The sequence below is a fragment of the Cyprinodon variegatus genome, unplaced genomic scaffold (assembly GCF_000732505.1).
Source record: "Cyprinodon variegatus isolate N-32 unplaced genomic scaffold, C_variegatus-1.0 Scaffold1348, whole genome shotgun sequence".
Taxonomy (NCBI): Eukaryota; Metazoa; Chordata; class Actinopteri; order Cyprinodontiformes; family Cyprinodontidae; genus Cyprinodon; species Cyprinodon variegatus.
In genome coordinates this window covers 105,552-120,107 of record NW_015151801.1, presented here as the reverse complement: position 1 = coordinate 120,107, position 14,556 = coordinate 105,552, and the positions used below count along the sequence as shown (strand labels likewise).

Below are 14,556 nucleotides of genomic sequence, written 5' to 3'. Positions count from 1 at the left end.
GTTTATTTTTTGTTTCTTGGTTATTCTGTATTTATTGTACAGTTATTCTGTATTTCTTGAGTTACTCTCTGTTGCTCCCTTGTGGCTGTTCCTTCCCACTTGGCTCTTTTGTAGGCACTTCTTTTCACACCTGCTCCATATGAGCTCATTAGCCCATCCTATGTTATGTTCCCCATATACTATATATATATATATGTATATATACTCCACCTCTGCAGTTCTTGTTTGCTGGTTTCTTGTTGTTGTTTTGTTGCTTTCCCGTCTCTTGCTTCCCATGTGGATTTTCCCTGAGTTCAATGGATTTTTGGTTTTCAGTATTCTTCGTTTTCAGTTGCCTGTTTTTCTTTACTTAAATCAGTAAAACAAACAGTTTTCTATTCAGATTGAGAGGCTGGCTTAAGATGTTACCCCGGCGCTCACTGAGTGTGTGTGGGCTCCCTTTGAATATGGGCTCCTATGAATACATCTCTGAATTTGGGTCCTCAAAGCCTCCCCCCAACCTGACAGATATTTTGTATAATTCAAGAAATCCAGAAGGAAGACTATAAACAAGAGCATTCAAAGAATCTCAGTATTGGCCTTCCCCATTAGTTATGCTTCTGATTATATCTGAGACGTTGCGTTAAACCTTCTGCTGTTTTTTTGTTGTTTTTTTCCCCCCTAATGTCTCAATACTGGGTGGCACTCTTTCTAATGGTTGTTTTTTTTAACCTTTTAAAAGACAGAAGTTAATAAAAATCATCCAAACAGTGGTCAGATGTTTATTCTGGTGCCTTTATATTAGTAGACAGATATTTGCTAAACTAATAGTTTAATACATAGAAAGTATAATTTTATTCAAGTGTCCCATTATTTTCTTGTTGGCTTAAAACCCTGTGTTTACACTAAGAGGGTTTTACACTTGTTGAAATATCTAACTGCATAAATTCTGAACCTTGTTTTGAAAAAAGTCTGATTCGCAGAAGAAAACACCTCCATAGGAGAGGCTGGTGGTTAAACATAAAGCAATATTTTGTGTGTCAGTTGTTTGCATCAGATGAGTTGCAGATTTTATCAAATTTCCTCTAAGAAGTAAAAGCTGTTGCAAAAGAGGTTGAATGTCTTCAACCAAATGACTTAACATCCTGTTTAAACTGCAAACAGCGTCCGCAAAGTTGTCGGTTAGTTAAGGGCAACTCATGTAGGAGTCTTAATTCAGAAGGAAAAATAAGTTTAAAGGTTTCTTTTATGTTAAAACCCATTCTCTGCAGCTTCTATTTGCTTGATTGAAATTTAATTTTAAAAGATGGACTCAAGACCTCAAAGTGCCGGATTAATTGCAATAATTGGTGAGATATTTTTCTGTTTATTACAATTTTGACATTAAATTTAAGTTTCTTAAACCTTTGCCTCTTTCTTTCTGTAGCTGTGATGAACATTATTTGGTGGATGGTGATGATAGCAGCCATTGGACTGGGTGGGTTAACTTTTGTACATCAACTTAAAATTCTGAGGCATCATGAGTTTAAGTGATTTATTGGCTGTGCAGGTGCCACACATATGGACCGCTGTCCCCAGCAGCCCAAAATCCCTGTTTACCTGATCGTGCTTGGAGCAACAAGCCTCCTATCTCTGATTTTCACCTACAGCAGCAGTGGCTACCAAGACGGAGCCGTTCACATCCTGAGCGTGGTCTGCATGACTTTCCTGCACATCTTTAGTTTTGCGTGGCTGATAGCAGGTGTGAAAAAGTTTTAACTCTTTGCATTCAAGCACTTTCTGATTTACTGAAAATTTTGATAATAGAAACACGCTGGTGTAATTTTGCAATAAGATCAAAGGAAATGATTAGTGTTACCAGTTTGGATAAAAACTAAAAAGCCTAACTTATGCCAAACATAGGCTTAAAATCAGCCTTTCAAAAACTGTTTCTGTGTTTTCATTTTTTTTTTGTCAAAAAAACAGGAAAAAATATGATGTGATGCACAGGAACTGCTGGTTACTTTTAAATTAGGACTAGAAATATTACAGCTTTTTTCCTTTAAGATCAAATGCAAAGTCATCAGTTTCTTTAGTACAAAGCAATTTTCAGTTTGTATTTTAACATTTAAATCTAAAAGTATTCATAGGGTTTTATTGTTAAGAGTTTATTGTTATTTCAAAATTGCTAATTTATGATTTTTTCTTTTATATTAGTTACAGACATAATATGTACAGCAATTAAAGATTCATACATGGTATCTTCTTGTGCTCTTTCTGTAGGCTCGTCATGGGTTTATTCAATTTACCCTCCAAACTACAGTGAAAAGGGCCAATACTGCCATAAAACGACCTACCAATTTGCATTTGTTGTAACCACACTCCTGTGGGTCGCCATGATCTTGGTGATCCTCTGCAGCTGCTGCTTCGCTCTCCTAACCTGCTGCACCACTGTAGTTGCAGGACGCCACTTGTTACCAGACCGCAAAAGCTTCTATGGTGCAACAAGTTTTCATGAACCAGCAACGGGGGATGTGTAATTGAAATTTTGGTTCTTGTGTTAAGATAGTGGAGGAAGTTATTCTTACACTGCTAACAGTGTAGAGTTTAGTCTTTCTGCTGACACCTCCCTGTGTTTCCCTGACATTATTAAAGCTTACACACTAGGTAGAACATGTAGCTTTAGCTAGAAATCCCTCTTATACTTTACATTTAATCCTTTTTGTTCGTTATTTTCTAAAATAGACATATTCATGATGCATGAAAATATTTTTGCTTCACAGCTTAAATTCTCAAAGCAGTTTAGTATCAGTGATTGTTTTGCAGGCTCAGTTCAACTGGTTGCACCAGAGCTGATTAGATTGTTTCCTGTTATAACCAAATGAAGATAAGGCATCCGCTAGCACATACATTCAGTATGAATTTGAAATGTAAGTAATCAAAAAGACAAGGCTGTATGCTAAGACTGAGCTCTGAACCTCAAATTTACTATATCAAGTTGAGTTTTTTTTTACTTCTATGTTTTCTTGTATACTGATAAGTGCCTGATTACATATTTCTAGCTCTATTCTGAACCTAATTTACTTTTCTATCCATATGGCTCACAAATGACTGTTCAATACCCATTTTCATCTGAATTACTATTATTTTGTTTTTGTTTTAACGTCTCTGAAACCTGTGTAGTATTTACTGGAATCATGGGTTCTTTCTTTCACAATGCAATGTTTTTTTCCGTTGGTGTAAAAAATAGTAGCGTGTAGGAATATTACTTTAAAATGACAAAGAAATACGTAAGATTGAATGATAAATGTTTATTAATTTTTTTTTTATATTAATGAATTTCCATTACAATGTTGACAAAAGAAAACAATAAGTTCTTAATAAGATAAAAAGAGATCAACTTTGAAGAATAATTACATTTAAGTATCCTCCAGGTCTGGGTAAGTATGTTAAATCAATCAAAAATTACATCCATCCATGCTTGGTTTTGAAAACCTGAAGTTAATATAAATATTGTTCTGTATTTTGAATAGATTTTATTTGCACATGGATTAAAATGAACAAAAAACTCTTAAAATTTTTTTTGAGTCCAATAAATTGTGTAATTTGGACATAAATCATCCTCCACCTTCCATTGAAAACATCACTGGGGTATGAAAAGCAGACACTAGATCTTGCCTAATTAAGAGGTCTCTTTATTTTAAATTACTAAGTAAATATGAATCTGTAACACATAATAAATTAGAAAATAAACTAGAATTGATAGATAAAATGGGATAAAAGAAGGGTGTTATTACCGGTAAATAAAAAAATAAAACATACAAGCTTAAGCTATTGTTTCGAATCAATAGTATTTATAATATTAGATAAAGATACAGTATAAATTTATTATTATATTTGGTATATAACAGTACAGCAGGTAAACATATTAGCTAGAATACAGCAATTTTGTTCTATAGTCTATACTAGTAGGTAGCAGTAATGCGCTATCAACATTTTTGCAAAGCGCCATTGAACCTCACAAATAAGATTTATCTGTAGTACAAAATCTTATGTTAAATCTTTAGAATTTGTAAGAACAAAAGGTGCTAGTAATTTTCTTTCTTTCGTGAGTAAATTTAATCTGCTGGTTTAACGCCCTGTTCTTGAATCTATGTATAATATAATGTTGCCTCATTATTATTATTTTATTATTTTTACCATTATTATTGTTCCCTCTCTGTTTATATTTGGTTTTCTTCTGTATTAAGATATGCTTTTTGCACTTTCTGTGAATGCAATTAATGCAGTTCTGTACTGGTATCTGGTTTGATGTACATTGGTTAAATAAAGTTTTTTTTTTTTTTGGAAAAAAAATGTATCTGTAGTACATTTTCCAGTACGCTAGGTGGCGATAGACACATTGATGGAGCGTTTTGCGGCATGTCAGTTGAAGTGGGAGCTCTCGTGGCTGTAGCTAACAGAGCATAGCTTGTTTTATAAATTTGGGTTGTCGGTTGTGGATAACAGCCCCGGGGTGAAGCTCGGAGGACGCTCAGTATCGTTGAGGTTTGTGGCCGCGCTGATCTGCGGGGTTGAACCAACATGTGGAGCTGTAGCCGCTTCGTCCTTCAGGATCTGCTCAGACAGTCTGCTGTCAGGAGCTTTTCTCTGACTCCTGCTCAGGTCAGTGCCACACTGTTGTTTTTAAATAAAGATCTCAGATCAAACAAATATCTTACAGCTAAACCTCTGCTGCCTTTATCAATGCAAAAGCATAAATCAGACTTTTATGAGCTCCTCAGTTGTTCTAGATCCCAGATTTCTGACTTTTCCCTTGTCTTTAAATAGCAATATTTAGATGGATTTGACTTTGTTACTGATTTACCTGTTTTTTTAAAACCTAGTTCTAGTACTTGTTCTAAACCTCCCACCAAAAATTTCCTTTATTCTTGTGAGAAACTGAAATTACTAGAATAGATTACAATGGAGGATCCCTTTATTGTTACACAATGGGGAAATTCTGGTGTTTACAGCAGCAAAAAGATTATATGATAAATTGTTACACAAATGTTGACCTTAGAAAAATGTATAAGAATAACAATATAGTGAAGAGCTAAAAGATAAACAATAAAATAATGCACTTTAAAGTGTTTTAACAATATAAAACTGTGCACCAATAACTAATATACAGCTATGGACTTTATTACAGTAATGGATATTTGAAAATAGCAGCAACATCAGAGATGTGTAAAATGACAGCAGCATGTTATTTAACTGACTAAGGTAGAAACTGTGCAAAATCAGCATGAATGTAACTTATTGAGTTTGTTGGGAACAGTGATGGTTATAGAGTCTTCCAGCTGCTGGTTGGAAGGATCTGTGATAACGCTCCCTGGTGCATTTAGGGTGCAGCAGGCTGTCATCCTAAATGCATTATTATAAGAAAACAAGCTTAATCTTAAATCTTAAAATTCTGAGACTGTGAAATGTTTATCAAAATAAAAATAATCCTGTGATCTTGTAATCTCGACATTGAGCTTTTAAAAATATTTATCTTAATTTTCACATTGTGACTAATAAAACAAGATCACTCTGTGGGCATTTTAAGTCAATATGATGAAATGATTACAGCAAGATAATGAAACTGCCGTGAAGCGCAGGTTCTAAACCAAAAACAAACCTCTATGCATGGCATTTGGTTTTTAAGGTTTATTGATTGGAAACCAATCTTGACACTTGTGTGAATCCAGGTTTGTATCCTTTTGGTGATCTTGGCTCAGGCGGTATTATTAAATATAGGAACATTTTGGAGCTTTAGATTTTTAAACCCGCACTACTTTACCCCAAATTATATATATTTGTTTTATTGTATAAAATTTGTACTAGGAATTAAAAGCCTGAATTAGGGAAAGTTCTGAATTTTATGTTATTAATCTTAGTGCTTATTTCTCTATGCTGATTTACTATTTAAATTCAGGATATGGTCCAATGTCTTTATCCTTGCATCATGACAAACAGTTAGTGATTTAGATATTTTCCCAGCACACTGTTGTCGTGGAGCGTTGGTGGCAGGTCCCACTGTCGAAAGAGGGAAGTCCGCCGAGGCTTTACCCCCGAAGACACCGTATCTACAAGGTGGTGGAGGACACAAAACATGCTCCCAAGGAGAAGATGGAGCTCATTTTGACTCAAACTGTGGCAAGTGAGTATCTATTAGGGCTGGGTATTTTCGCCAAAGTCCTGAATCGATTCGATTTTGATTCATACAGTTCTAAATGGATTGATTTCAATTCGATCTGTTTTTACAATAATGAAAGTGGTTCATATGTGTTTCAGAATACTCATGTATTGTATTTTTTCCTGTCATATTAAACACAAAGTGCAAACTTGTAAAACGGACAGTTTAAAATTGAGATGTGAACAAAACTGTCTCAAAAGTGCAAACTTGTTTGTGAAAAGTGAAAAAGCCTCACTCGAGCAAACAGACTTGACACAGCAGACATGCATGAGTTGCATTTTATCTTCACTGCACAAACTATATTTGCAGCATTGTCTGCAACAACTACAGGGTGTTTGCTGGTCAGCCCCCATTTGTTGATGTCTTCCATCAACCTAATGGCTATATTTGCAGCTGTCTGGCTTGAAGTATTTTGCGTGCATCTTTCCTGCTCATTTGAATGTGAATGTCATGCACGTCACTATAAAACAAATCGATCCCATTCCCTAGACATCGATTTTGCAAAATATCTATTTTTTTTACCCAGCCCTAGTATCTATCATCCTCTTGTTGGTTTTAAATTTCCTGTAAAAAGTCACAAATCACATTAAAACCTTTTCTATGCATTCGAAATAACAGAACTCGGTGGAAGAGGTGATACAGTGTATGTGAGGAAGTCTGTCGGGCGGAACAAGCTGCTTGCCCAAGGCCTTGCAGTGTATCCATCACCAGAGAACAAACAGATGTTTGCTGAGGAGCTAAGAGTGCGTACTACATGATTCATTTTTTCTGCAAATGTTAAACACTCAGATACAGCTCTTCATTGTTATGTTTTATTGTAACCCAGCTTTTACGCGAGGGCAAACCAGACCAGAGGTTACAAACCAGAACGGGACAACTGGTGAGTTTACTAGCATAAATCACTCGTTTTCAGAGTTGTTCCTGCTCCTGTGGTCCCACTCTGACTGAGAACCAAGGGGATGTGAAAGGAAAAAACCAACTAATGGCTGTAAGCTTGTACTAAATGCCCTCTCTTGTTTTCACAGACGGTTGACCTTCTTAAACACTCCAAGCTCAATATCATCAAAATGCCTTCAGATGAATTCCAGCTCACTAAAGAAGTCGTCAGCAGACAGTTTGAGAAAAAGGTTTGTCTGCTGTTTTTGTTTGTTTTGTTTTTTTTTGAGTGGGGAATGCATCCCCATATGAGCATTGTTAAATATTTAAAAGGGGATGTTAAAGTGAACTGATCTGCCATGTAGCAGTATAATTTAACCCTGACATATTTAGAAAGATATATTTTTTTATTTCATTACATTATAAACCCTACATGGCACCCCCTGCTGGTAATACCTCATACTTTTAGTGGCTTAACGATACATCAGCCATTTTTATATAATGAAATAAAAAAAATGCCACCGTTAACTTTAATTTCTGGGAAAGTATTTTTGTTAAACCGAAAAAAAAAATTCTCGTTTTTTAATGATGTTTGCAAATATTTCCTCAGCTGGGAGTTGTCGTTCCACCTCAGGCATTGACTCTGCCTTTTGAGCCAATAAAGGACGTGGGCGACTACTGGTGTGAAATTACAGTATGTATTTCTCCCTCTCATTGGCTAAATTCAGTTTTTCTAACTAAATTGAAACACATTTTAAGCTGTTTATTTTCATCAAAGAAGATCACATCAAAAGCATTCCTTTGTGCATATTAAGCATTTTCTGTACTTCTACTTTCGTAGCAGCTTCTGCATGGTTGACCTTTTTTAAAATGACACCAGCGGTTGTGCTTACTTTGTCTGCAAATGTCTTCCAGGTGAATGGAATTGACACAGTTCGCATCCCCATGTCCCTGTTACCACACGAAGATCAGTCTGCGATCTCCCAGAAGCAGAGAAAGGCACAACGGAAGCTGCAGGAGGCTGATCTTGCCTCACAGGCCGCCGCCGAGGAGGACGGCATTTTAAAATCCATTTCTGAGACAGAGGAAGCAGAGGACGCCAAAAACTCTGAGACATTGACTGCCCAAACCCAGCAGGGATCAACACCAAATGATAACTCAAATGAAAAATAACAGACTTCTGAATAATTAAGTAAATATCAAGCTGATGTTTTTTGTATTACTAAATAAAAACACAATATGTATCAATAACTCTGAGAAGTGACCTTAATCCCACTTTGGAATTGGTACATTTGCTTGTTTAAAACAGAAGTTTATTTGCAATACAGTGAGAACTTTGCTATTAATAATAAACTGTGTTACAGTTTAGGTCAGATGTTGGTGTTTGTTCTTCTTTGGTGTTTTTTTCTAATATTTAAGGCTTTTTATAATCTTTTTGCAGGGTTGGATCATTATACAATGATACAGTATCGATTCATACATAGGGTATAAGTTCATACTTGAACTTATACCCTATGTTGGTCTGTTTCACTGCTTCAAAACAAGTGTCTTGGGTCATTGTTCTGTTAAAGCACACTTTATGCCCAAAATTTAACCAATAGACTCAAAACAGTCATCCTCAGATGAAGAACAACTGATCCAGGATGTTCAGGTACAACCGAGGCTGAAGCTTGACGTCCACTATACTGGTTTCACTGAAGCCATATCATTCCCTTAGACTTGATGGTGACTTGATTTTGACACTTATCAAGCCAAAAAACACATTCTGGAGAAAACAGTCCTAAAGATTTTTTTTTAACAAAAGTTAAATTCAGAAATTCCAGGAAAAGAGATAAAGTCAGACTCAACCAAACGTGAAGAGAGCATCCTGGCTTCATCTGTTCCATCAACACCAAGCAAGGCTCCAAAGGTGCTGGTACTTCAAACCAGGTGCATGTAGTCAAACTATAAGTTTTGTTTGAATAGAATTCAACTTTATTGTCATTACGTTGTAAAGTGCAAAGCAACAAAATTCACTCTCTGCATTTAACCCATGCCCTTGGGGAGCAGTGGGCTGCTATTGTGTGTCACCTGGGGAGCAGGGCAGGTTTAAGGGTCTTGCTCAGGGAGTCAGAGTGGCAGTCTGTGGGAGTGGAGCTTGAACTCAGAACCTCTGCAGAGTTTCTGCGGGTCATTAAAAGTCATTAAATTATTATTCTTTTAAAATAAGGCCTTAATTGTCATTAAAATGCATTAAATGTGATTATTGTAGCATTTAAAATTATTTTTAAAAAAAGTTTCTAAAAACTCTTTCGTCTGGTTCCGTTCATAACTGGTTACACGTGTTTGAGCAGAACTGCTTCCCGAAAATGTTAATTTCAACAAAAGTGGCTGGAAAATTAGGAATTTGGGACATGGCTGCAGCCTGTCGATGGTAAAGATGGCAAAGGACTTTGCAGTGTTTTATTTATATATATATATATATATGAGAGTCATTGGGTAATTGTTGATGGCATTAAAATTTCTAAGAGCATTAAAAAGCATTTATTTAGAGTTACTCATTCCTGTATAAACCACGCTCTGGGATCCAAGCACGATGCCCTAACCTCTAGGCCACCACACCCCCATTTGAGAGACCATGAGGTTAATAGATTGATTCAGAAAACAAAAGCCAAGCAAATGTCTAAACAGCCACTTCTCTTACTTGAAAATGTCATAAATTGTCATTTTTTCCCTCAAACTATTGACTTAAAAAGCAAATATAGTAATGTGCAAATCTCAGTTTATAGATTTATCTCACATTTCTATGTGATAAGTCTGTCTCTGATGAAGTCTTGAGCCAGTGGCCCCTGCAGAACCCTTTCCTTCTGTGACTACCAGTGAGCAAGGACACCTCTGGACTTTGCAGGGACTTACGTCCCGTGAAAGTATTCTGTGAAAAACGTAAGTTATTCCCAGTTATATTTTGGCAATAGAATGTGATCCTGCATCAAAAAATGAAAACCTTTTAAAGTTCATGTTGTGTAGTATTGGTAGGTGGTGACAGGACTGTGATCAGGAGTATCTAACCAAGTGAATTGAGATCCTAAATCACTCCTTCCCCTTCAGTTGTGGCCATAAATACAAAGTAAACAGAAGATAAGGTAAAACTAGAAAAATTCAAAAGTGGTTTATTGAATTTTAATCAAACACACAAGAAAACAAAAAAAGGAAGATGTGAATAACAAATACACCAGCCTGTGATTTTGCAATGCAAATTCCCTAGGCTTAAACTTAGATTTAGTCCTGCATCACATTTCTGTAATTGTCTGACTAAATGTGCACCCTTAGCCTGCCAATTGAATGTTTACAGTTTTTCTTCCATCTTATACAAAGGGATTGAGTTGGATTGGTTCACATTATAGACCTCTGAAGATATCCTATTAATATATTGTTAAGTAACACCACTATACAACTGGGGAGAACCAGCATGTTAAGGAAGGATTCATCTGGCCTTTCAGAAGCAAATTATCTTATATACAGAGTTTCTCTAATAATTCACATGAAATGTAAAACTGTAGGAAGAAAAGATGCAACAGTGTCCATCAGAAAAATAAAAGGGGAGTTCAGCTTTAGCTCTTTAAGCTAACTGCATTTTTTTCTCCCATCAAACATTCCTGCATTTAAACTGTTCAGACTGAACTCAAAACAACTGAAGTCAATGGAAGAGAAGGCTAAGCAGAAAATAAAGCAGTAATGAAAACACAGTAGAGCATATTGAGATGTTTGCGGCTCATTTGGGAAGAACTCTGAAGTGCCTGATGGGAAATTATTCACTCAGAAGGACTCTGTTTTCAGCAGCAGCGAGAGGTCAGGTCACCATTTAGCTTTATTACCACAACTGATCAAATTCAGGTGTTTGTTTTCTTCTAAATCAACATTATAGCATCCCTTCCTCACATGCTGTAGCTTCCGCAAATATTGGTCGTCACATTTTTCTCATTTTAGATCATGATCATAGATCAACAATGAGAATCGGTTCCCAGAGAACCAAACATGCTACGATGTTCTCTGCCACAAAAACAATGAATGAAAACGCCATGAATATGTTTTATACACATCCAAAGAATAAACATTTATGATTTGGAAACCTTAAAAACACTGGTTGGGTTTCTCTTTAGGTGTAGGGCTTATATTTACTGTAAAGGAGTAACTGAGAAACACCATATCAAACAGAATAATAGCAGTTTGTGACATTGCAGGGTGTGGAGCAGGAAGAAAATAAAAACAGGTTGAGCTTCTAGAAGAAGAGGCTTAATCTGATAACGGGTAATATGTGATACAAGGTATCTGTATGCCACAGCAGTCCACAGCTACAAGATCTAGAACCCATATTTGGCCTGGGTCTGACGACGTGTCATCCTGTTTTCTGCCCAGCTGTTCTTCAATTCCAGCTCACGTTCCTTTGCCTGGGAAAAGAGAAAATGTAATATTTAGAGATTTTGTTTATCTCATTTCTGATTTTTTTCCCTCCATTTTCCAATCAAGGACAGTTTATGCTGTTGTGTTACATAAAACCTTAATAAAATGTCCCCAAACAGGCTAAAGAAATATCCAAAAGATGAAACACTTAACACTTTGGCAAAACTCTACATTAATGAGACCACATTTATTATTCTGCTCTATGATCAAAGTTGACTACAGTTATTCTGTAAATGAAGTGTTTTCACAGACTATTTTGTCTGAGCATTTTCTAGTGCAAAAAATAAAACTTTAAAAATATCAAAATGTGAATTTGTATCAGCAAATAAAAATCTTATCAGTGCATAAAAAAAAAAAAATCTAAGTTGTGATTAATATTATTGAAACCATTTTAGTGTTTCAGAGGTCGCTCACCTGGTGAATGAGATACGTTATCTGATGCTTTCGCCTCTGTTGTCCTGTAGGTTGTTCTCCTCTTCTCTGCAGAAAGAATGAAGAATAAAAAAAGTTGAATTTTAAGCTTTGTTATTTCTAATGTTTTCATCTTACCTTTTGTTTTTATTAAGACTCTTAAACATTATTCAGATGATCTAACAGCTAACTAGCACATCTTGTCAGCTCATAAAAAAGATCCAGCCAGCGCTCACCTTGCTGAAGGACTGGCGGGTTTGTTTTTCCTCAGATATACTCTTGGTCATCCACTGCTGGTTCCCACTCAGCTGGTCGTCCCCCTTGATCTCCAGAAACTTTACCTCCTCCTTCCCTCGGTTTCTTTTCCCCTGCAGCCGCATAAACTGCAGAGCAGGCAGATTAAAAAGAAGTTACAGAATATGCAAATGGTGTGAATATTACAAGCTGGTTTTAGATCCAGGCTGAAGCATAAACAGAATAGAAAAACAGGAACATGTCGACAACTAACTATGCAACCGACTTCTTACCGCTTCGTCATCAAAAATGGAGGAGTTGCCAGGCTCCTCTCCTTCTGCTAACTCGGGGTTAGGATCCTGATAGAATGGCTCATTATAGCTTCCCTTTAAAAAAAAAAAAAAAAAGGCAGGAGCTTTCACATGAAGTTGTTGTTTTTCTTCCATAGATATAAGAATGAAGTTAGATGTACCTCAGAGAAAGCCTCTGGGCCAGCCATGGGTTGTTCATACTGATTATATTGACCTTCCCATGCATCCGTTCCCTCTGGGTTCCCCGCAAAATCCAAAGGTGCATTTGAGCGTCCTGGCTCATTGGGAGTCACATAAGGAAAGGGTTCTGCAGGGGCTGCTGGCTCAGGATCCACACTCGGGACGACAGCAGGAACAGGTTGGAAGCTGTCTTCCAGGGAAAAGTAGTTCTGAGGAGTTATGTCTTCTTCGTTATCCTGGTCATCCGTTGCTATTTGTTTGGCCACCTGCAGGGCTGCTGACTTTGCCGCGGCTTTGATGGCGGAGGGAGACGCGCTAGAACTGATCAGACCTTGAGCAGGAGTTCCAGGTTTGGGTCCTTTGGGCTCTTGCCGTTTAGTCAGCGTGTGAGGAATCAAAGGTCTCTCCATCTCCTTCACTGTGAGGTTTTTGGGTTTGGGGAGAATGGAGGACAGACCTGACCCTGCACCCTGGTGAGAGCAACAGACAAATTGGTTCACCCTGCTTCAAATGTGTCACATTTTCTAATGATACAGCAACACAGTAAAGGTGCTTTTTAGATGAATGGGTTTTATTATGACAGACCAACTCAAAGCTGGTCTGCATTTGTATTCACTTCTTTTTTTTTTTTGCCTTTAGATTATGTCCCTACCATGTTGCCAAATATGTATTTGAAACAAGCTCAAACTCTGTTAGATTGGATCAAGAACATCTCTACAGGTAAGTTCTTCTAGATTTATAATAGAGTCTTTGGCTGCAGCTCTGATTAATGCTCTGCTTCCACATTAGGTGAGGTGGCAGGTTACATCCTTTTAGATTTAAAACTCCTTTCGCTAGCAGATTGTGTTTTCTTTAACATGTTCAAAGCTGGGGACATATTGTTTTCAAAGTAAAGAGCAGGGAAAACTAGCTAAATATAGTGTTTGTTTTATAAGAAACATCCTTTTATGTATATACTGATTGTTATTTCTAATAAAGACTCAACCTTACCTGGGCTTGTAGCTTCTTTGTAGCTGGTTCATCATCATCCGAGTCAGACTGTGAATTAAAAATGATCATAAATTACACCCCCAGATCAAAACACAGTGTACTACATGTGATCATAGACTTGATTTAACTTACATCTCGTCTCTGGACTTGTGGCACGGGAATCTTGACAGGCTCTGTTCGTTTCTTTGGTCTGGGCAGACTGGATAAGAACCCTCCTGTAGATGGACTGAAGTCCTCCCTCCCTGTGTTGTCCGCGGCTGCAAAGCCTTTAGCCCTGGCTGTTCCAGATGCTTTAGGAGCAGGCAGGAACGAGAAAAGTCCTCCCCCGCTTGGTTTACTTTCGATAGTCGATGTTTCCTCTGAGTCACTCTCATCACTGCTACCATAGGCGACTAGAGACATGTTTGCTGAGCTTACCGAGGATTAATATTCTACAGGAACAAGTGGACATGGATAAACACTTCTCCTTCAGTTGGTCTGAAGAAGCCACGAACACAGACTTCTTAATAAGCCGATAGAAATGTTAATAGTACAGGTAACTTTGCTCAGGCAGCCACAATGTAAGAATTAACCGCATATGGAGTATTACAAAAGGGACCTGGTAAAACGGAGCTAGCAAATGTTAGCTAGGCCACCGTGGTCTAGTTCCGCGCAATTTCTTGTCCAGGTCAATTAGTTTTAGTAGCAATAACTTCTATTGAACAAATAAACCGAATGGGTCGTTTTAAAGTCTATATGTGTCCTTAGAACTGAGCTAATTACTCCATGGACTGCATCAAAACATTCGCCTTCATCATACGTTGATTGAGGACAACCGCCGCCTTCTTCTTCTGCTGTTATTTACAGCAGTACTGGGGCTCTTCTTCTTCTGCTGTTATCTACAGCAGTACTGGAGCTTTTGCGCGCCCTAGCGCGGAATACGCGTAGTAGATGTTA

General features: G+C 37.2%; 2 protein-coding genes across 2 annotated transcripts; one reads left to right on the top strand and one right to left on the bottom strand.

Moving 5' to 3' along the window:
- The first annotated feature begins 4,370 nt into the window (after window positions 1-4,370).
- Window positions 4,371-8,414, top strand: mrpl9 (mitochondrial ribosomal protein L9). The gene is made up of 7 exons (XM_015402434.1): window positions 4,371-4,623; window positions 5,983-6,142; window positions 6,797-6,921; window positions 7,005-7,058; window positions 7,204-7,305; window positions 7,665-7,748; window positions 7,970-8,414. Exons 1-7 carry the CDS (start codon window positions 4,543-4,545, stop codon window positions 8,225-8,227), a joined length of 864 nt encoding a protein of 287 aa, XP_015257920.1. The 5' UTR covers window positions 4,371-4,542; the 3' UTR covers window positions 8,228-8,414.
- A 1,770-nt stretch (window positions 8,415-10,184) lies between these two features.
- On the bottom strand, window positions 10,185-14,464 carry prcc (papillary renal cell carcinoma (translocation-associated)). Its single transcript, XM_015402440.1, has 7 exons — window positions 13,753-14,464; window positions 13,621-13,668; window positions 12,612-13,100; window positions 12,433-12,525; window positions 12,142-12,288; window positions 11,909-11,974; window positions 10,185-11,481 (listed from the first exon to the last, which is right to left on the bottom strand). Exons 1-7 carry the CDS (start codon window positions 14,020-14,022, stop codon window positions 11,395-11,397), a joined length of 1,200 nt encoding a protein of 399 aa, XP_015257926.1. The 5' UTR covers window positions 14,023-14,464; the 3' UTR covers window positions 10,185-11,394.
- Between the last annotated feature and the right edge of the window lie 92 nt (window positions 14,465-14,556).